At 37.5% G+C, this 23562-nt stretch overlaps 1 protein-coding gene across 1 annotated transcript; it reads left to right on the forward strand.

Annotated features, from left to right (window-relative positions):
• The first annotated feature begins 321 nt into the window (after positions 1 to 321).
• On the forward strand, positions 322 to 23562 carry LOC127839715 (patched domain-containing protein 3-like). Its single transcript, XM_052368099.1, has 13 exons — positions 322 to 379; positions 1634 to 1806; positions 7420 to 7668; positions 9013 to 9190; positions 9624 to 9779; positions 10411 to 10532; positions 13228 to 13392; positions 13626 to 13751; positions 15753 to 15897; positions 16250 to 16365; positions 16900 to 17043; positions 17669 to 18199; positions 21742 to 23562. The coding sequence occupies exons 1-12, from the start codon at positions 322 to 324 to the stop codon at positions 18191 to 18193; spliced, it is 2157 nt and encodes a 718-aa protein (XP_052224059.1). The 3' UTR covers positions 18194 to 18199; positions 21742 to 23562.

Genomic DNA, 23562 nt, shown 5'->3' on the forward strand with positions numbered 1-23562 from the left:
AGTCCCTTGTGAGTCTCGTTCTAGGAACACTTGTCGTAGTGATTGTGCGTAAAGTTTTATCCCAGATAAGGCTTTGCAGTGCGCCTTACCTGGATTATCGTGTAGAAGGGACTTCCAATTAACTGAAATTCTATAAATGCGGACATTGTCGTCACTGATTAGCCTGTGTGGAATGCACACGCTAATCTTGGACGAACCTTTACGCACATGCATTATGCATAGTTTTCCCAGATCGTGTCCCTTGTTATCTCACAGGTCTATCTGGCTATCGGCGCAATTCTAGGTGTGGCGCTCTCCACTGGTGCCTGTTTCGGTATCGGCATGGCGGCAGGATTCCTGTTCGGTGCGCCACATCAGGCGCTCGTCTTCCTCCTGTTAGGTAGGGCACTTTTACATTGAAAGAATAAATTGAGACCCGTTCTGGGAAAACTGAACTCAATGCATGTGCGTAAAGTGTCGTTCCAGATTAGCCTGTGCAGTCCACAAGGACGACTCTTTCCGCTTTTATGGAATTATTCGTTTAAAAGAAGTCTCTTTTTAACGAAAACCCAGTATAAGCGGAAAGTGTTGTCTCTGATTAGCCTGTAAGGACTCCGCAGGCTAATCTGGGACGGAACTTAGCGCACATTCCTTTAGCCCAGTTTTCACAGAACGAGGCTCAGCATACTAACAAACATCAAAAGACATAGCACAAAACGCATACTGTGTTAAAAATAAAGACGGAGCGGTCGAATTCGGTATTCGTAATATTCTTGCTGAGCGGTACGATAAACTTTTCTACTTTTTTGTATTCTTTTCTATTGTGGAGTATATTTAAGATTTATTTCTTATGATCAGTTTGTGTGTAACACATGTTTTTAATAGTTTACGAATAATTCATGACAATATTCCCAGTAAGGGACAACTTTTTATCGAGTGAATCACCTCCCTTGATCGTTATGAACTGTGCTGCATTCATTGATTTTACAATCAGACATGTTGACCCATATGAGATGTCCATAATAGATTCATATGGGATAATTTTGGCTAATCCATGAGTCCCTGATGGGTCCCGTATAGCTATGTTTGCTTGGACAAATCTTAGTCATACTTTTAGTAATATGATCAGAAAACTCTGAACTCTAAATACATCTATATTGTCACATTGTTTACAATAACTCTTCTGCGTTACAAGTTTGTGTAACGGTTACCTTTAGTTACTGCTCGGGTGAGGCGGACTCATATTAAGTGGTCAAAGTCGCGATGCCTTTTGTAAGGGCCTGTAGCAGCTCCAACAAATTACATTTCAAATCAACGGATAAATGTTTATTGAAATCCAGCATAGCGACGTTATGTTGATTCCTTGACCCAATTACTACGCATCATTGTACGATTATAAAACGTCGTAAAAGTAACTAATATGAAAAAAAAATGATGAACAACATTTTGAAAAAGAAAATTGCTTTGCTTCTGGTGTATTACGAAGTTCCCACGTAAAATTAGAAAATTACATATTTTTAATCGCGAAAGCATTCGTGTTATTCTAACTTTACTGAGAACATTATTTGACAAGTAATACACCGAAAGCAAACAAATACTTGTAATTCACGGGTCCTCTGAATATAAATCACCAGTTTCGAATCTCACTTTTCAGCCGTGGGCGTGGACGACGCGTTTGTAATATTAACCACATGGGAACGTGTCAACAAGCGCCACCTGCACAAACCCATCGAGGAGCGCGTGGCACTAACGATGCAGCACGCGGGTGTTTCCGTCACCGTGACGTCATTTACGAACCTAGTCGCGTTCGCCAGTGGAGTTACGACGGTAAGTCGGCTTTACAAGCGAATTTCGACCAGTGCAATAAACTTACTTGTAAGCAAATCCGCATGACTCACCGTTCAACAAACGGGATCCCGCCAGCATAACGAACACATTTCAGTAAAAATCAAAGTACTGACAGTACTGGTGTGACGATGCTTTTGAGAGGATGGATATAAAAGCATCAAGTTAAGTTTATCTACATCACCACAATCACCACAATTGTGTATGTTGGTACGAAAAAAAAAATTGGTACAAAAATTTTGCGAAAAAAAATTGGGTATGAAAACAAATTTGGGTACGAAAAAATATTTGGGAACAAAAAAATTGGGAGCGAAAAAAATTTGGGTACGAACAAAAAATTGGGGATGAAAAAAAATTGGGTACGGAACAAAAATTGGGTACGAAAAAAAATTGGGTACGAAAAATTTTAGGTACGGAAAAAAAATTGGGAGAACGGGAAAGTAGTACCTTTGTGGAACTTGACCCACACTCGCACATTTTCGGCCCTTTTCCGTCAAACATCAGATAAGTTCCTCGAAGGCAATAGTATGAATACACATTTCAGAAGCGGTAATGCGGTCCTACCTACGCGCGTAAAAATGTAAGCGAAATATGTACACAAGTCTGTCAGGAATAATTGAATTAACGAAGAATCGTGTATTGATGTAAGTTTTTTTTAAGAAATGTGCAGAAAATATATTAAACAAGAGCTGTGTGAAAAACAATGCCCCCTGCTGCGCAGCTTTGAAGCCATATATTTTACCTTTGACCTTGAGGGATGACCTTGACCTTTCACCACTCAAAATGTGCAGCTCCATGACATACACATGCATGCCGAAGTTGGAGTTGCTATCTTCAATATTGCAAAATTTGAACTTTGACCTTGACCTTGAAGGATGACATTGACCTTTCACCAATCAATATGGGCAGCTCTATGAGATACGCATGCACGCCAATATTGAAAAAGTTATGGCCAATGTTAAAATTTTCGGACAGACAGACAGACGCTTTATATTTGACCTTGAAGGATGACCTTCACCTTCAACTTTCACAACTGAAAATGTGCAGCTCCATTAGATGCACATGTATGCCAAATATCAAGTTGCTATGTTCAATATTTAAAAAAAAATATGGCCATTAAAGTTTTCGGACGGACGGACAGACTGACACACTGACTGACAGTTCAACTGATATAGGCCACCCTACCGGGGTCATAAAAAGCAATGGCGATATTTTTCTCAGCCACATAACTGTTAATAGTTTGAAATCACAAAATGAAAGTGAAAGTAGAACTGTCAAAAATGACAACCTGTCAACGTGTTGTTTTTGCTGGCACGAGAGGGCATTACACTCATTGTGTTCACATTTTGACCATAGGCTTTGTCAATGACCTTTATAGTATGGGTAGCTTTGATATTATTTATTGCTATCATGTAACTGCATGATTGTGTATATGTTCACAACACACAAAGCATAAATAATGATAAAAATATACTGATTGAGCTTATAATAATCTGAGAACTATAGCCAGGTCAATTAAGGACTTAAAATACAATTTTGTGTCATGATTTCATGAAGAAATGACCATGCATGTCGTAGATTTCAAATTCAAGGCCCTGGTGTGACACATTGGTAGCATTACCGTTAAACTGTTACCAGGCTTATGAAATTAGTTTTTATTGAACTATCTAAGGAAATCTAAATCAGGCACTGATTTTTCTTGTTTTCATACAGTAATAGATCAGTTGTGGCCTCTGGGTAATGACCAATTTTTGCTTACTTGTCACACCCTTAAAACTTTTCACACGTCTATAATAGCAAATCTGGATTTAGGTGATCTTCAATGGTATATTTAAACTTTAGCTCTGTTACAAGAGTGCTGGTAAAGTCCAGTCACATATTTAAATCTAGGCCATGTCAAAATCAAAGTGTCAAAGACAAATGAAAGATGCGTTCATAAATTATTGTCCAGTTGTTTACTACTGCTGTAAGTTTTTATATAATATGACTGATGAACATCATGTGAGAGAAAATTCACATTATCATTGTATATCAGGTTTAGCAGCCTTTTAGATAACAAAGTATGCTAGTTTTCAATGTCGCTTCTGGGAACAAACCCGTACGGCTTTTAGGAAGATTCTGAAAATTTTCGATCCCTCAAGAGCAACCAAACCAAAAATTAAGTCAAATATTGCCGACTCGGTTTTTTGAGTCGGTTCATGAGGGATAATGGAGCTTGATTGGTCACTGTCGGCTCTGGTACTACTTACATGTACCATGGGTACTCTTAAGTATACTTACATGTACCCTGGGTACTCTAAGTATACTTACATGTACCACAGGTACGGTAAATAAACATAATTGTACTCGGCCCATATTAGACTGTACCCGAGTTGTATGAGCGCCCAAAATCCGATGTCGTAAAACGCGCAATCGATTATCTTAAACACACTTCTCTTCAAAAAACACTGCATCAACATGCTTTTTGAGTATGTGTTCCGATAATATAGAGGCCATTCTACAGAAAATTGACATAAATGTGTATATATAATTATTACAAAAAAATAGTTGACAACGACTGATTTAGGGTTAAATTTCCCGGGTACATTTTAGTATATTTACCGTACCCGGGATACATGTAAGTATACTTAAGGGTACCCGGGGTACATGTACGTAGTACCCGAGCCGACAATAAAAAAATCGAGCGATAATGGAAAGTGCAACATCTCTCACGCCCCCTAGCATCGCCTTTAGCAGTAATAATCAATTCTCAACAGGAAAGTACTGGAGTCATTGATCCCGAGGGACAATTAAAACAATTGATTAATGTTCAAAATAAATAATTTGATTAATGACAATTCTATTATTTGAGCCAGGTCACAGGAAAAGCGCAGTCAAATCAGTATCCAATTAAATTATTTGTTATTGTCAGAAAAACGCTTCTAAGCAATCAGCTTTCAAGCGACTGCAGGCTGATCTAGATCCAAACTGGCCACAATCGCCTTAATGTCTCTTTTACTGTGACACAGTTCATTTAACTTTAAAATGATAAAAAGTACTAACACTAAGAAAAAGTACAAACCAGTAAAGAGTTTGAAATCAATGTTGAATTTCAGGACAGCTTGGTGATCTGCAAATCCCCGATAAAATGTTGATATCGGGTATCATAGTCATTCAATAAGTCGCAAAATGCTTGAATACAATTTATAAAGCACAATGTGACTTACATTGATAACTAAAAATACCAGTATGCCAGTTTTGCCGTGTCAAGCTGTTACGATCCAGAAAGTCCTTCGTTCACAATCGAGTATATATCCTTCGAATTCCAACTATTGTTGTCATAAGCGGAGGTTTAGTGAATAAATAATTCATATATCCTAAATGACAGCTTCTAAATAGCGAAACAAGTCAATTTATGCAGTAAGAAAGTTTTGAATCGAGACTCTCACGGGGGCGGCCATTGTTGAATGTTGAAGGTTACAATATACTAAATCTTTTTGGAGTGCAATGCTATACTCTCTAAAAACATGAACATCATTTATTTGAAGACACGGTTCTCTGTAGGGTCACTTGCCATGACTTTATTTTAGTATATTTCTGTATGCATGTGGCAGGGAAAACATTGTTGTTTACTAGAAATTCACTCTTTTATCTGAAGATTGGAGACTACATAAGACTTTGACAGATGGCGGGAAACCCTCATGAACTGGATAGAAGCCGGTAAATAGATGGCCGTAAAACAGTGACTTTTGATTCGTGGCGAGTTCTTTCTTACATGTCGCGTGACCTATCTTTTTTATTGCTTAAATCAATTCGGCTTGGAATGCTCTTCGAGAAAAGGTATGGTTATGAGGGTCTCTATGCGCAAAAGTTTGACTTTATTTTTCGTTAAAGTTATTGCATTTACATTGAATTTGTGTAGGAAATCTTTTACTATATTGTAACCTGAAACACGAACGACAACTCTGCTAGGAGAATGTTATCAATGACGAGCAATCTCCTACGCAGTGGCGAATGCAAAAGGGAAGTAATCCTAAAAAATCGAGTTATCTCAATCGGACTGGCTCGGTCTTTTACATAGGTCGCCATTATGATTTTTTAGATGGTTATCAAACCTTGGACGATGCTGTTCCAGCATCGTCAAAAATTAGCAGCGTTCGCCGACTCAACATACATCTTAAGGCCAAACTTAGTTTGTGCGTGCGTGCTTGTCTGTGTGTGAAATGTGCATTTGTATTCCTTACCGAGTGAGAGGCATAAAGCACTCGTCTGTCCATACGTACGTCAAAATGTTTTCAATTTATTTTAAACTACTGGATGAATCTCGCTTAAGCTATCACAGTTGAATGTGGCAGATAATCGTTAAAAAGGAATTTTGGTTACAACGAGTATTTTGCAGAATTTTGTCGTGTATCTGTTTTTCCAATATGGCGTGTGAAGTCCCAAAACTTTTGAGTTATTTAACACCTCTTGATATTCTGTGCGAATCTCGCTAAAACGTTTGCAGTTGACTTACCTTAATTTGTAGACGAATGTAAAAAAAGAAATATGTCTGCGGCAGATTTAGACAGAGTTAAATATCCCTTTTTTAACTCCGATAACTAAAATATGAATGTCGCTTGAACTTTCCCAGTTTAATGACTTAATGTTTAAATGATCGTACCATGGCGTCATTAATCACAGGCGCCACTTTTTTTCCGGGAGTGTCAATGGCTTCGGGGTAATTATATACAATCGTTTCTTTTAACTTTATTTAATGATATTCGATACATGTATTGCTTTTCATTTAAGGGAACCATGTTTCCATCGTTTATGCACAGGCGGAAAAAATAGCAAAATTTAAATGCTCGCGATCGACGTGATAGCAAACGCCTTAATGTTCGACTAGAATATGTTCGTTACGTCAGCGGATCCAATTCGATCAACGGTCAGTTATGCGGATTTCCTCATCAGTGTGAGTAAAGTTGTGAACAACGTTGATGAGCTTTACAGCGTCGATATTTAAGTTACTACCAAAATAAGGAAGCCAATGTGAGTACAGGCTCTTAAATTTGGCAGATATACATTCAAATTAAAGTAAATTGTTGTTTTTTGTTTTTGAAAAAAAAACTCTATTATCCTTTAAATCGCTTAAATTGCGTTTTAATTGTTGGGTTATTTTTTTCTTCAAATGTATATTTTTATAAAATCGAATAAATAATCACACTTGAAAATAGAAAATTATTATTTTTTAAACCACTATCGTTTACTGTATCAAATTGCAGAAATAAATTAAAAATAAAACATTATTTCAGAATTGATACAAAAGCTATTTATTAAATAGGTACTCTTTGTCACTGATAATTACAGAAAGCACAAGTCAAGAGTAAAATACAATATGTTTTAGCTGAATGATGATATTCAGAAACATATATCATTTTGATTTAAAAAATCATTATTTTACTGGAAAACCGTAAAACGTTAAATGATTTTTTTAAAAGCACAAACAATATAACAACATGTTTTATCGGTTTGATCATTCAAGCGCGAAATATAAAAATATTTGTATCCCTACACAAGCTAATATATAACACCAAAAAATAACACCATATCCTATGTTCTGTCAGCAAATGCCAGTGCTCCAGTCATTCTGCGTCTACTGCTCCTTCGGCATCCTCTTCTGTTTCCTCATGCAGTCGACAGTATTTCCGGCATGCCTCACGCTCGAACGCGCGCCGCGTGGAGGCGCGCCGTGACGCGCTGATTCCCTGCATACAGTACACAGCAGACAACAAGTGGATGGTACCTGCGTGCAGTCAGAAGAATGTAATACACGCAATAATCAAGCGCGTCCTTGCACCCGCGATTCTGTCGAAAGTTGGAATGGTATGCATAACAAGACGTGGTATTTATTGTAGGGTTCATTTTTAGTGTGTTAAAACTGAATTATTTTAGCTCACCTGAGCACAATGTGCTTATGGCGAGTTAACATGAGACCGTGTTGTCCGTCTTCCGTCAGTATGTTCATCCTTCCGTCAACTTTTTCTTCAAACTTCATCTTCTATTGAACCACCGGACATAATTTGATACACCAGGAATGTTCCTTGTGTGGTCCTCTGTGAAAGTTTTACACATGTTTCAGGGTCGTTGATTAATACGGACACTCGGTCAAAAAAGCGGATTTTAAAATATTTTTCGCTGAAACCGAACGGCCAAGAGTTTATTTAGTATGTAACATCGAATTGTGGTCCTCTACAAATGTTGTTCAAATCATTGCCATTTGGTCAAAGTTGACTCAGTCCTAGAGGTAACTTGTTGTTCGTATATTTTTATACTGCACTTCAAAAAATCTGCTCTGAAATAGCAAGGGCCAGTAGTTTGGTATTTGTTATGTAACAACGTATATTGGACGTCTCAAACACGTTTGTTCAAATCATGCCACTGGGGTCAAAATTTGCCCCGCCCTGGTGGTCACTTATTTGAATCATTAGAACGAGAATTCAACAAATCTCTGAAATCTCAAAGCCCAAAAGCTTAGAATTTGTAATGTAATACTGTATAGTGGTCCTCTTAGAAGTTTGATACAAAAAATTCCTCTGCGGACAAACGTATTTGTACAAAGAGTTAGGCAAAGCAACCTTTAAAAATATTATTGTCTGCAAACACAAAGTCCAACGCTTTCCTATTTGGCATGTAACATCACTTAGTGGTCCTTTGCACAGTTTGTTTAAATTATGTCTCAGGGTTCAAAACTGGCCTCACCTGAGTGTCACCGGTTTTTAATTGACTTATATGAGAAAAATCTTTAAAAATTGTTATCTGAAACCTCAAAGACCATGACTTTCATATTTATGACGTGTTTTGCTATTTAGGTTCCATGCAATGTTTTTTTTTAATTATGCGCATAGGTTCAAAGCTGGCTTCGCTTCAAGGATCACCAGTTTTACATTGACTTATAGGAAAAACCTTTTAAACTCCTGTCTGACACCATGGATAACATGTTTCGTATGTTGCATCATCTTGAGATCCTCTACACAATTTGTTCAAATTATGTCCGCACACAGGCTAATCAGGGACGACACTTTCCGTTTTAAGGGAGTTTTTTTGTCTCCTCTATACGCAATTTCAGGCGCACAGTGCCATCCCCGCCCGATTAGCCTGTGACACATGAATTAAGCCCAGTTTTCCCATAACGCGGCTTAAAATATCTTCGTTTTATTCTCCATCTAGGTTTTTGTGATAGTTATCACGATCGTGCTAGCGGGGGTCATGGCTAAGGGGGTCAGCACTATGAAGAAGGGCTACGAGCTAGAGAAGTCACTTCCGGAAGACTCCTACACGCGCGCGTTCCTCGAGTCGCAGCGTCTTTACTTCACCGCCGAGGGTCCGGGCATACAGACGTTTTGCGGTAATTAAGTGCATTGCTTTGTATAAAAACTAGTTTAATGGCGTCAATTATATTTGTCCGAGCTAGTAATATTTATGAGTAACCATCCTTATATTTTCACCAAAAGTCGTACATAGGTAGTAATGTGACGCGGAAATTGTAAAGGACGTGATTTTAAAATTTTAACATAAACAAACTCTGATGTATTCTAAATTACTCGGGGTAAGAAAAATATACTAAAACGTACCCCGGAGTGTGGCCTGTTGCCGCTATGCGTATTGGTCGTTCCATGGTATATTGTAGTAAACTTAAGAGTACCCGGAGTACTTTTAAGTAGTTTTTAGTAGTTTCCGAGCTGAAAACGCAATACGACCCTATGTCTTAGTAGCGCACCAGGGTAGACCACTGTACGGAGTTTGCGAATGGAGTACAAGCACGCTTATTTCCCTTGCAGGTCCCATGGACTACCACAAGAACCTTCCGATTATCGATCACATGGCGAAAAAGTACGCCAACAGTTCGGTGATTATGTACGGACTCGTTGCCAACTGGATTCCTACCTTCAAGACCTATGTCGGACTCTTCCATATGTTCGAGCCGAAAAACGAAGGTAAGCCGTTCTTACCAGCCTGCACAGGCCACACTAGCAACACAAAGCTCTGATGATGACTGCGAACTGTAATACTTCTTACCCAAATATTTACTTTTACCATGTGAACACATTTTAGAGTTTGATTTTTTAAATATAATTTTTGGTATCATGAATAATTCCACATTCACGTAACGATGAAAGCAAGATTCTAGTTGGTCGACAACATCTATAAAAGCAGTGCTCTGACTTGCTGCTTTAATATTACAAGAGATAACCTCATATGGCGTCCTCTGATCGAAATGCGAAGTAAATGTAAGGATTTGATTTGAATTGAATTGTAGGTCTGATTGAACGTTAGCTATGGTCATGATCTATGTTTGCATACGAATGTAGAGTCAATCTGTATCATTAATGGATGCTTGACTCTTTTTGCTGTATCATTGCTCTTAGAAGTTAGAAGCAGTGCATCGGTAAATAAGATCACTATTTTTTTTAACTAAACGTTATTTAAATAACTTAAGGTGATAATGTGGGCATTTAAGTCATTTTGTGCCAAGGTCCTACTGAACAATTCAATTTAATTTGTATCGTTTCAACAGTTTTTTCAACGCAATCAGATCTTTGTCTTATGTAAACATGTTATGTTCAGCTGGTTTTCCCGCCGACGAGGACAAGTTTTACGTTCTGTTGAAGAAGTTTATTGAGAACCCCATGGGTGCTTCGTTCAGCAAATACATCGAATTCACGGACGACCCGGTACCGCGAATTAAGGTATTAGTGGAAGAAAGTGAACGCTTTACAATTTGACAAGACAACAATATGTACAGTGGAGTCGCGAGTGTGAGAATCGTGAATACCGGTATACAAAATTACGGTGTTCCACGAACATTGGTCGTAGTTCGGTAGATTTGACTATATTTATTAAAAGCAAAAATTATGTTTGAATTATACAATAACGATTGTAAGCAGAATTTTTACAGAGATTATAGAAAAGAAAAGTTGATTCATACAGGTCCACATTGTACTTTTCATCCCCCGCCATAGGCGGATGGATATTGTTTTGGCGTTGTCCGTCCATCCGTGCGTCTTTCCGTCCGTCCGTCTTTACGTCCGTCCGTCCGGCACTTTTGTGTCCGGAGCCATATCTTGAAAGTGCTTTGGCGGATTTCATTGAAACTTGGTATGAGTATATTTATGGATAAGAAGAGGATGCACGCCAAATGGCATTGTACACCATCGGATAATAACGGAGTTATGGCCCTTTGTATCTTGAAAAAATGATTGTTTGTGTCCAGAAAACTTTTGTGTCCAGAAGTGTAATGGCGGGGGATATCAATTCAACCAATTTGCTTGTTTCAATATGCGATTAACAGAGTATGCTGCAAATTTAATGATTCGATTGATTGGGGCGGTCTTATTAATAGTCGTGTAAATGCGATTCGACTGAATTGATATGGGCGCTTACTTCATAAATTATGACTCCATTATAAACCTGTGCACTTTACAATAAGTTTATTGTTTTACAATAAAATGTATATTACGAGGAAGGGATATCGAAAGTTTTTACATAAATATTATAATAAGTTTATCCCTTATGAAAATTACCAATAAATGAACATGTAAATTGTTTGATAGGAAGTTGAGTTTGCATTTTATATTCAAAACAACTAGTATCATACTAGCATACCCTCGCGTGTATCTTTCTAAAATACATGATGCAGAATTTCTCCTTTGTTATTCCGCCTGAATTTAAATATGAATTAGTTATGATAGCACGTTTTCTTGCAGTAATAAAGCATTGTTTTCAAAGTGTTAAAGTGAACGTATAAAAGCCCTCCTTTCACGTCTTTTGTTGAATATAACATAATCAGCAGTCGTCCTTTCAAGTCGTAAGTTATAGAGAACATAATTTATAGCCGTCCTTTCATGTCGTTCTTATAGAGAAAAGAAATAATAAACGTCCTTCCATGTCGTTTGTGAAAGAACGGAACTAAAAGGCGTCCTTGCATCTCGTTTGTGAGAGAGAACGGAACTAATAGCCGTCCTTTCAAGTCGTTAGTATAGAGAACACCACTAATAGCCGTCCTTTCAAGTCGTTAGTATAGAGAACACCACTTATAGCCGTCCTTTCAAGTCGTTAGTATAGAGAACACCACTTTTAGCCGTCCTTTAAAGTCGTTTGTATAGAGAACATAACTTATAGCCGTCCTTTCAAGTCGTTAGTATAGAGAACACCACTTATAGCCGTCCTTTCAAGTCATTTGTATAGAGTACATAACTTATAGCCGTCCTTTCAAGTCGTTAGTAAAGAGAACACCACTTATAGCCGTCCTTTCAAGTCGTTAGTATAGAGAACACCACTTATAGCCGTCATTTCAAGTCGTTAGTAAAGAGAACTTCACTTAGAGCCGTCCTTTCAAGTCGTTTGTATAGAGTACATAACTTATAGCCGTCTTTTCAAGTCTTTGTAAAGAGTACATAACTTATAGCCGTCCTTTCAAGTCGTTAGTAAAGAGTACACAACTAAAAGTCGTCATTTTAAGGCGTTTATTTGAGTGAATGAAATAATGTCATAATTTCAAGTTGTTTGTTTAAGAAAACATAAATTATAGACAATCTTTCATGTCGTTTGTTATTGAGAAAAAAAATAGCCAACCGTTCTAGTCGTTTGTTGAAAAGAACGAGAACAATGATAACCTATTCATGTATAGGCGTCTATAGTGAATGGACATAAAGCTGGCATATAATACTTGCGTTAAAGTGAACGGAATAATGCCCGTCCTTTTGTGTTGTATGTTATAATGCACAGAAATATTAGTTGTCTTATCAATTTGTCTTATCAAGTTTCTTGTTATAGTGAAGGGAAATACAAGCTGGTCTATACAGTTGTCTAGTATGGTGGAGGGAAATACAAGCTGGCCTATAAATGTGTCTATTATGGTGAAGGAAAATACTAACTGGCCTATAAAGTTCTCTATGATTGTAAAGGGAAATACTAGCTGAACTTTAAAGTTGTCTATTATGGTGAAGGGAAATACTAGATGGCAAATAAAGTTCTCTATTAGTGTGAAGTGAAATACTAGCTGGCCTATTGGAAACAATACCTGTCCTTTCATGTTTTTTGTTATAGTAAACTGTAAAAATAGCAGTCCTATCAAGGTGTTTGTTATAGTGAAGGGAAATAAAAGCTCACCCAAAAAATTTCGTGTAATAATGAACGGTAATAATAACTCTCTTTTCATTTAATCCAATTGTTGACGTGAAAAAAAAGCCGCCCCATAATGCTGTTGGTTATAGCAAAAGAAAATTATAGCCGTCGCTTCGAGTCATTTGTAAAAAATGCTATTGTGGACAGGAAAAAAATCCTTAAAAGTCTTGTGGCAGAATTGATGTAGCGGAAAGAAATAATTCCCTTCATTTTATTACATTTCCCGTAAAAAAAACGTATTAATGCGCCATTTTGCAGTGGACGTACTTTCCGATGCAGCAGATCGTCTCACAGGATGTCTGGGAAAACGAGCACATCATGGAAGTGGTTCGCAAGATAGCAGACGACACGACGGCTGAACTCAACGGCGACGGAAAATGCTTTTGCTATTCCGTTTTCCACATCTTCACCGAAGTTATCCGGGTATGCTTTTCATCCGGATTTTACTCAAGTTTGATAGGCTGGCCAAAACATACATTTATAGTAGATATTATTACGTTTTCACAAGTGCACTGGATTGTGTACCTGATTGTTTAATGAAGTCTATATACTGCCTATATTTATAATATTTTATGATTAATTCTGCTTAATGACACAGTTTTTATAAAAAAAAATGTTTACAAGTTGTCTTTTTTTGTATCGCAATACATTTTCAGTACGTTGAAGACGAGATCATTCGAAACTTCGCTCTCGCCGGCGTCGCCATTTTCCTGACGACCTTTCTTCTCATAGTTGACCTCTTGACGAGCTTCCTTGTTTTGGTTTGCGTTGCCTTGACAACGGTAAATTTGATGTGACACACAATTTAATCATGAACAAATAACACATATATGCACGAGATGGCGTGTTTATTTACACAAATTCGTGTTTAACCTTTACCGTATGACATTCATCGAAGTAAGCGCAAGCCATGTGGTTCCATGGTCATTTAACTGATCGTCATTGAGTGTGTTTTCGCGTTTGATATTTTGCAACAATTCGATAAAAAATCATAATTAAACTTATCACGTGACAAACATATGGCAACGTCAATGCCAAGACAGGTATTTTTCGCCGTTTTATACCCTTTATTAATTCTCTTAATTTTAAATTGCCGCTCTCTTTCATGCCATATCAGCAAGAAAGTGATAAGCGTTTATTTCGTAATAATATTCGCTTTTTATCTCGACTTTACTCGCTGCGAGTTTTCTAAGCGAAAGCTGTTATTGTGTGACCCGCTAGTATACGAAATTTCGCAGCGTGTAATGTTGAGACATAGAGCAAATATTAATACGATATAAACGATTAATACTTTCTTTATGATATGGATGGCAGGTGTGCGGCATTTTAACAGTTAGTAAAAGAAATGTAGTGTAAAAAAAACGGCGAAAAATACCTTTCTCGGCACGGACGTCGCACGCTTGTTTGTTGCGTGATTACCCCCTTTGTTATATAGTAATAATTAAGTAATTAATTTGCGCAGTGATGTTGACCGAAAACATAAAGTTAACACATAGTGTTTCCATTTTCTATCCAAGAATATGTAGGCGCTAAATAAGCCATTATTCACCGAATTGTGCTGTCTTTTGGCCGCAGATTAACGTCATGGCTAATCGATTACAAGGATGCTGATCTGTATTTGGAGGCGAAGAGCGCCGCTATTGAAAGGGTAAGTCATATTTAAATGGTCAAACTGATACACCGAAATGAAGCACGAAATGACAAAGTCTTTTTTCGTGCATCATTTCGGTATATTAGTTTGGCCATTTAAATATGACTTACTCGTTCAATAGCAGTGTTCTTGGCCTCCAATTACAGGTCAGCATCCTGTCAATAAATTGGATGTTTTGTCGCAAAAATCTAAAATGATTTTAGATACTTAAAATGTCCAATTTGTAACTCTTAAACATAGTTTAATAATTAGATAATTAAGTAACAACTAGAGTTTGTTTTATTATTCGTCTGCTGTGCATGATCATGGATCGCATCCACTACTGAAGATGCTTTATCTTAATGGCATTCTCTGTAAATATGGCACATGAGTTCTCTGTAATGTTAAGCTTTCTTCCTCATTGCAATCATCAAGTTTTACATTATCTATTAACTTGACATTTGTTCAAACGTTTTATTTTACTTTAACTTGTCGTAATACTTGTGATTTTTCCTGGGTGTAATTCACACAAGGTTTGCATTTAACATGTACGAATGGTTGTTGTAAAATGTACATTTTAATTACTGAACAAAATCATGAGTGCCCTGTTATATTCATGTGTCTCCTTAACACATTTATGCCTAGCGTCTAGAAAAAAAGGCCTTGGCAAACAGCGTACACCCAGATGAGACGCCGCATGATGCAGCGTCTCATCTGGGTCTGCGCTATTTGCTTAAAGAATTTCTGTAAAAAAATATTCTAAATATAGAAGTAAATATACTAGACATCCCTAATTTTGGAAATAATAAAGAGTCCACTAGGCATTAATGGGTTAAATGTGACTCGTACCAGATTTTCCTCAGGATCTCTGACCATTCCTTGCCAAATCTAAATATGAGCCCGTCTTGGGAAAATAGGGCATAAAGCATGTGCACAAAGTGTCGATCCAGACTGCACAGGCTAATCAGGGACGACACTTCCTGCTTTTATTGAATTTTTCGTTTAATTGAAGTGTCTTCTAAAAGAAAAGCAGTTTAGGCGGAAAGTGTCACCCTGATTAGCTTGTGCGGACGGCACATGCAAATCTGGGACGATACTTGACGCACATGCATTTAGCCCAGTTTTGCCAGAACGAGGCTTATGTCAACTACAGGTGAACATCATGGGCACACTGCAGTACTGGGGGTTCTACCTGGATGTGAATCTGGTCGTTCTACTCATCATCTCCATCGGTATGGCCGTGGATTACTCCGCCCACATCGGCTACACATTCATGACTCTCACCGGAACAAGAAAAGGTCTGTGTGTAGCATGCATGCGCATGCGCTGGTTTTTGTAAAGTCAAACGCTAGTGTTGGTAGCAGTGTTTTAGTTGGTAGAGGTATATTTCAGAAAGATTTTAATTTTAAAGGGGATTTTTTATTCACGGAGAAAAAAGTGATTTGTAAAGTGTCTGATACTGATCATTAAGAAAATACGTTGAAAACCTTCTATGTTTACATGCTCTTGTTTTGAAATAACTCCACCTAATCTTTACTGCCGCTTGACCAGACAGAACACACTTGACCAGACAGAACACACTAGACCATTATTAGCGTTCTCTGCGCATCAGTTACAATACAGTTAAAGAATAATCGTATATGCCTTCAGAGCGCGCCAGTAACACCCTACGCCAGATCGGGCCCGCCGTTTGGCACGGCGCGGCCTCCACTTTCCTCGTGTTCTTTGTGCTCATCTTCGGGCGAAGTCTCTCCTCATTCTTCGCAGTAAGTCATCTGTTTGCGCGATTTTATCGACAGTGAGTGAGGTCATATAGAGAGCTTTAAAACAATTGACCGTATGATGAGGATGAATAAATTACACCAGCTATGACCACCTCGAAATTACAAAGCTTTGGTCGAAGATCGGCCGATTTAACCATTTTAAAGCTACGAATTTTCGACTGTAGGACAATATTTGGTTGCGGATGGGTATATAAATTAGATAGATATGGCACGATAAATTGTAAAAAAAACTATTTCGTTTACGGTGGGTCGATTAAACGATTTTGAAAGCTCTGAATCAATTGACGGTTTAGCATTTGCAGTACGCACTTTCCGCCTTAACTGATTTTTTTGCTATGAAGAGACTTATTTTAAACAAAAATGCCATATAAGCGGACTGCACATGCTAATCTGGGACCACACTTTACGCACATGTATTAAGCCCCGTTTTGCAATAGCGAGATTCATACATGTATATATCTATGCCGCCGATGCTTCTGTCCTAGATATGCTAACGGTTTTCATTTACATCTTCAGGTTTTTATCATGGTGGTCATTTACGGCCTCTGGCAAGGCATATTCTTCCTGCCGGTGGTGCTGGCCCTTATCGGCCCTTCGCCCTACTTCAACGCGGGCCCCGAGGGGACCGTTACATCTGCTTACCTGCCTAATTTGGAGCTGGTGAGCACTTTTAGTCCTCACCACCACCATCATCACCATCATTTTCATCATCATCTTCTAATGTTTTCATCATCATCATCATCATCATCATCATCATCATCACCTCTACCACCATCACCACCACCACCACCATCATCATCATCATCACAACCACCACCATTATCGTCGTCGTCATCATCATCATCATCATCATCATCATCATCATCATCATCATCATCATCATCATCATCATGTGCCCCTACATCATTCATCATCGTTTTCATTTAGATTTTCTTCGTCGTCAGTTTCTAAATTTTCAATGCTTCATATTCATCGTATACATCATAATTTACTTCTACAATTATCGTCATTGCAATCATTATGTTTTTAACGTCTTGCTCATGTTCCCTAATGAACGCCGTATCCATTCATATTGATCGGTTGAGAAGTTCCTACTTTAATCGTTTCCTTTATCATGATCAACAAAGTAACATTATTCCTTATTTATACGTGCATTTGCGACTTGTTCAGCATTTTTCTCATGACGTAATCGTCATTATCCTTCACTCTTATTATCAATAACAACAGTTATTTCTTCAAAATAAATAATGGTCCATAATATAATGTTGATGTCGGTATTAACCAGAATGTGGCAGCTAGTGACCATGTTCAGAACACTGAAGACACAATACAAACGGAAACAGTCAACTCGACTTTGCAGAATCAGACTTCAAGAGAATCAAAAATAATGTCAGACAAAGTGTGCGCGGTTGAAGATTTAAATGCGAAAACGACGATAGAAGACAATCAGGAAAATGAAAGCAAAGAACAAACAAATGGTCGTAACACACCATTAGAAGTAATATTTACTTGCATGGTAGAACGTAAAGAGGTTAATGGATATGCGCATGTGGCAAACGGTGTGGAGAAAGGGAAAGACAATAAGAAGGGTGCTAACAGGAATGACTCGATTGAGCATGTTGGGGTAGTTGAAACCGAAGACAAATGTTTGGAATATGAAACTGAGTGCAAAGACAATGGAAATATGATAACCAAATCTGAAGCGATACAACATGCAAATGTTGGTGATTGTGAGGTACAATTAACTGACGAGAACGGCTGTAAAACAAATTACGTGGGTGATGATTCGATTCAAAATACGTACTTGTGAGAAAAGGTATCGCAGCTTGTCCTGTCATGCACGTCTCGAATCCATGAATGACAACAAAACAAAAGTCTTCTCTCGAAACACATCATTTACTTCCGCTGTGAATGTTCTTTTTCCTAACTGTAGTACTATTTTACATACAATAAAACTGTTTTCGGAGAAATTTTGCAGCATTAGCGCTCTCATTAGCACAAGCATTACGATGTCCTCGACACGTTTGTGAACGTTGTCTTTAAAAATCTTTTTGTTTTGTCGTGAGATAGTTTTTATGGATTCTGAGATGTACTGTATAGTTTAATGTGCACTGTAGCTGGCTTTTGCAACTAATTATTAACATACTATTGACACAGTACTCGCCGCTTCGCTTCAGTCCCTTGTAATGTCATGGCCCTACATGTATATGTGCGTTTTATTCGAACTCTGAATATATCCACAAACAAAGATATACTGTTTTTCTTGATAACGTAATTTTAACTAAACTCTACTGTTTTGTACTTCTCTTTGACATTGTGTACAATCCAGTTAAATTAATTGAACATATTTTCGGTTACGTAGTCATTATATTAACTCTTAAAGTTGCATAGTCATTATATTAACTCTTCAAGTTGTAAACTGCGAATATGGTTGCATCGATAATCACAGTATTTTGTATGCAGTCATATATCTTCGTCGTCGACAGTATGTGCTCGTTGTATTGGTTGCGTTACCATATAGTATCAACTTAGGTGTGTACTTGCATGTATACAATGTCGTGTGCTTATGATGTAATCAAGCTGTATGCGTGTATGCATTGTGTATATGAACGAGTTAGAATACTTCAAATATTTTGTTCTTTATTTTAACAGTAGTATATTAATTCTTAAAATAGAACATGTTTCATATTTGTTGCCAACGCTAATACTTGTAGTTACTTGTTCGCAGAGTTTTGGCACTTTTTGAAGTTCATCATTAAATGCTTGATATTGATACACGTAAATTCAACGCCTAAATGTCTCAACTATCGAATTTTTAAAGACACGTTTGGACTAGAGAATTATTTTGAGTTTGTACCTGCTTATTATTTACCATACTTTATAAAGTTCCGTATGTGTAACCACCATCTGCCAATTGAAAAGGGCCGTTGGCAAAATAGTGAACGCAACCTAAGAAAGTGTCAACTGTGTTATTTAAATGAAATTGGCGATGAATTCCATTATATTTTGAACTGTCCTTTCTTTGCAAACCAACGACAGCAACTACTCCCATACATTAGACATACTACCTAAAAATGCAATACTTTTTAAAACAATCACGAATAAAACAGATAGATCAAAATTTTGTAATTAAGTAAAATTTATAAAGACTATTTTAGATTATTTTAAAAGTACACCTGGGTGATATTGTTTCTAGATGATTTTGCTGCTAGCTTTATGTAATGCTTATAACATATATACTGATGATAAAATACCGGATGTCGTTGCACCCTTATTTTCTTGCAGCATTTGTATAAATTTGTATTTATATACAAATATTATCTGGATTTGATCTGGTCCTATGCGATTTGTGTATATCATCCTAGTAAATGTGTTGTAACATAATATTGTATGTGTTACCTTACCCATACAGCTTGACCTATACTTGAATTGTTTTGTAACTCATCTTTATACCTCTTGTTCACATTATAACAAATGTGCTGGGGGTATTATTAAAAGAAACGAAACGAAACGTTAACATCGGCTTTGTAGAGCCGCAGTGTACTACAAGATTAGAGTTAAAGACAGAAAACGAAAACAAAAAATCTCTTGGGCTCGAACCCCTGACCTTTGGTTAAAACAATGCCCGTTACCACTTGGTATCCGGGATGTTACATTATGTCAAGAAATATATACTTTATATATAAAAAATCCACGTATTGTCACAAAATATAACGACAACAACAGAAGTACTCCAAATTGTTCTATCATTTCGCGTTTGTAACGCTTTGTAATTTTATAAATTGCTTTTGACGGTGACTCTGATAAGAAAATGTATTTTCAGAATGAGACTGGCTTACTAGTAATATTTCGCTTCCAGATGTATCTTATATTTTTCAATCTGTGACAAATAGCTGGAATATTGTGATTTCAACGATCTGTGAACAAGTCTCTTTAACCAAATAACAAGTTCTTAACTAAAGCTATAAATAATGCCGAACGACTTTATTAATTTAGAAAACTAATGTTAAGATAAAAAAAAGCACCCATGCCTCATTGCACATCATAATGTGTGTGTGCGTGTGTATATATTCGCACATTTTCCATCACATCTTGTTGTACATACTGGTTATTTCGGAGCTTTTAATTCGTAAATGTGTTAAAGTATTGAAGATATTGGCAAACATATTTAAGCTACATTGCATGTTGAATTATTTACAAATACCACTGGTCATTCTAGCCAACAAGTACATTATTCAAGGCAATTGCAAAATATAGGTGACTGTTACTTACTTTTTATCCCCACGCTTTTTGAAAAAAAGGTGGGGATATTGTGGTGATCTCCGCCGTCCGTCCGTCCGTCCGTCTGTCCGTCCGTCCGTCCTGGCCACTATCTCCTCCTACACTAAAAGCACTAGAACCTTGAAATTTACACACATGGTAGCTATGAGCATATGTGCGACGGTGCACTATTTGGAATTTTGATCTGACCCCTGGGTCAAAAGTTATAGGGGTTGGGGTGGGGCCGCGTCAGAAATTATCACTCATTTTTTTAGGTTATTTTACATTTACTTCTTTATTTCTACACCGATTCACTTCAAATTGATACTGGACCTCACCTATGACAATACGGTCAATCTCAACCATGCATGGCCCCATTCCCAACCCTGGGGCGCCCCGCCCACATAGGCCACACCCACCAAAAATTTCCATTTACTATAATTTTTTCATTTCTACACGGATTCACTTCAAATTGATACTGAACTTTTGTTATGACATTAGGGTCAATCTCAACTATGCATGGCCCCAATCCCAACCCTGGGGCGCCCGCCCACATAGGCCACACCCACCAAAAAAATCCATTTACTATAAAAAAAATTTAGGTTATTTTACATTAACTTCTTCATTTCTACACTGATTCACTTCAAATTGATACTGAACCTCTCTTATGACAAAACGGTCAAACTCAACTATGCATGGCCCCGTTGCCAACCCTGGGGCGCCACGCCCACATAGACCACACCCGCCCAAAATTGCCTTTTACTATAATTTCTTCATTAATACACTGATTCACTTCAAATTGATACTGAACCTCTCTTATGACAATACGGTCAATCTCAACTATGCATGGCCCCATTACCAACCCTGGGGCACCCCGCCCACATAGGCCACACCCTCCCAAAATTGCCTTTTACTATAACTTCTTTATTTTTACACCCATTCACTTCTAATTGATACTGAACTTCTCTTATGACAATACAGTCAATCTCAACTATGCATGGCCCCATGATCAACCCTGGGGCGCCCTTGGGTCAAACATGCGGCGTGGGGATACGCGTCGGCCTCTGCCGCGCCATTTCTAGTATATTATATTTTTAGCATATACTACCCGACGATGGCGAGAGGAAAACTAGTCTAAACAACGTGCACGCCAATTTTGCACTCGACACCACGCATATTCAGTACGGGACTATACAGCGTGCCAGCGAGATATCCCGTATAGCACGTGACTCTTCAACAGCCAATGGAAATAAACCGGAAGCAAGCACGCATATGTGATCTTTACCCATGCCGTCATTTATGTCAACGTTCGATAACAAAAATGCGTTAAATATTTTCACAAAGTGTATTTTGTATTTTTTTGTTAAAGATCTACCACATTGAGCGCGTTCAAAAAAGTGAAATCTATTTAGATTATACCATTTATGCCTAGTGGACTCTCCAATCCTTTTAAATTGTATCAATTTATTTTCAAAATTAGGGATGTCTAGTATATTTATTTCTATATTTAGAATATTTCTTACAGAAATTCCTTTAAGCAAACAGCGCAGACCCTGATGCGGCGTCTCATCTGGGTCTACGCTATTTTCCAAGGCCCTTTTTCAAGACGCTAGGCATAAATGGGTTCAAAAGTACCGTTGAATTTTTGAAAAGCGGTGGACTCATTGAAACAAATCCAGGAGTACGAAGCACTGAAAGTATTTTTTGACAATCAAAATAAAACATTTGCACATATATTTTTGAGGCAAAACATAAATTGCCTCGAAAGGTCATTTCAAACATTTTCATAGTGGTGTATTTAAACAAAAATAATTTGAAATAATGCACATACAAGTTTGTCTGAGAAATGCGTAAAGTGCTATACAATGTGAAGTGCTGTAACTCATTACAACTCATGTTGGTACGACTGTCAGTCTGCTTATGAAACCACCATCAGCTACGAAGTAGAAGGGTTTTCTGGAATCACCACGGACGTCTGTTTGTCCTTCAGTCTCTCGCTCTGTCCGCACCACGTGTCCCGCGATGTACTCAAATACGCTTCATCGTACAATATTCGAGCTTGCGTTTTTGTACATCTGAAATCTCTAATTACTAATATTCAATGTTTCTACGTTTACAATTACTCAATTCAAGTTATGTCCTTTTATACAGGCTCTATTACAAACGTGTCCGACACAATATTTCGACACTTTTCAACGTACGACATTCGTGAGTTGTCCCAGATAAGCCTGTGCAGTCCACTGAGTTGTCCCAGATAAGCCTGTGCAGTCCACAGAAGCTAATTAGGGACGACTGCAGTCCACAGAAGCTAATTAGGGACGACTGCAGTCCACAGAAGCTAATTAGGGACGACACTTTCCGCTGAGACTGGATTTTCGTTCAGAAGATACTTCCTTTAAACGAAAAGTTCCATAAAAGAGGAAAGTGTCGTCCATGATTTGCCTGTGCGGACTGCAGAGGCTTAATCTGGGACGACAATTTACGCATATGCCGTAAGTCCCGTTTACTTAGAGCGCGGCTGATATAAAGTTATGCACCTTAACAGCTTGGAACGTCTTCTTCACAATACGACACATCAACACATATATACACATATACATATAAAGTTATATGCACATACTTCTGTGACACATTCTATAGTGTGTAAAGTTACTTGTATATATATATATATATATATATGTACAGTTTATTTACATAAATTAATTTATGCAATAATTTAACGTATTAATTTATAAATGATGTTATGTTAAAAATAAGATTTCAGTTATATTTATGCTCAATGAAATGTGGTTCTCTTGAACGTTTATGTTTTACCCGTTGCTTGATGCTATTTTATTGTTTTATTGTTTTAATCATTTGAAACGTTGATATCATCGACTTCTCAATTGTAAATACAAATAAAACAGTCGGAAATGGAAA

This window comes from Dreissena polymorpha, chromosome 7 (assembly GCF_020536995.1).
Source record: "Dreissena polymorpha isolate Duluth1 chromosome 7, UMN_Dpol_1.0, whole genome shotgun sequence".
NCBI classification, from domain to species: Eukaryota; Metazoa; Mollusca; class Bivalvia; order Myida; family Dreissenidae; genus Dreissena; species Dreissena polymorpha.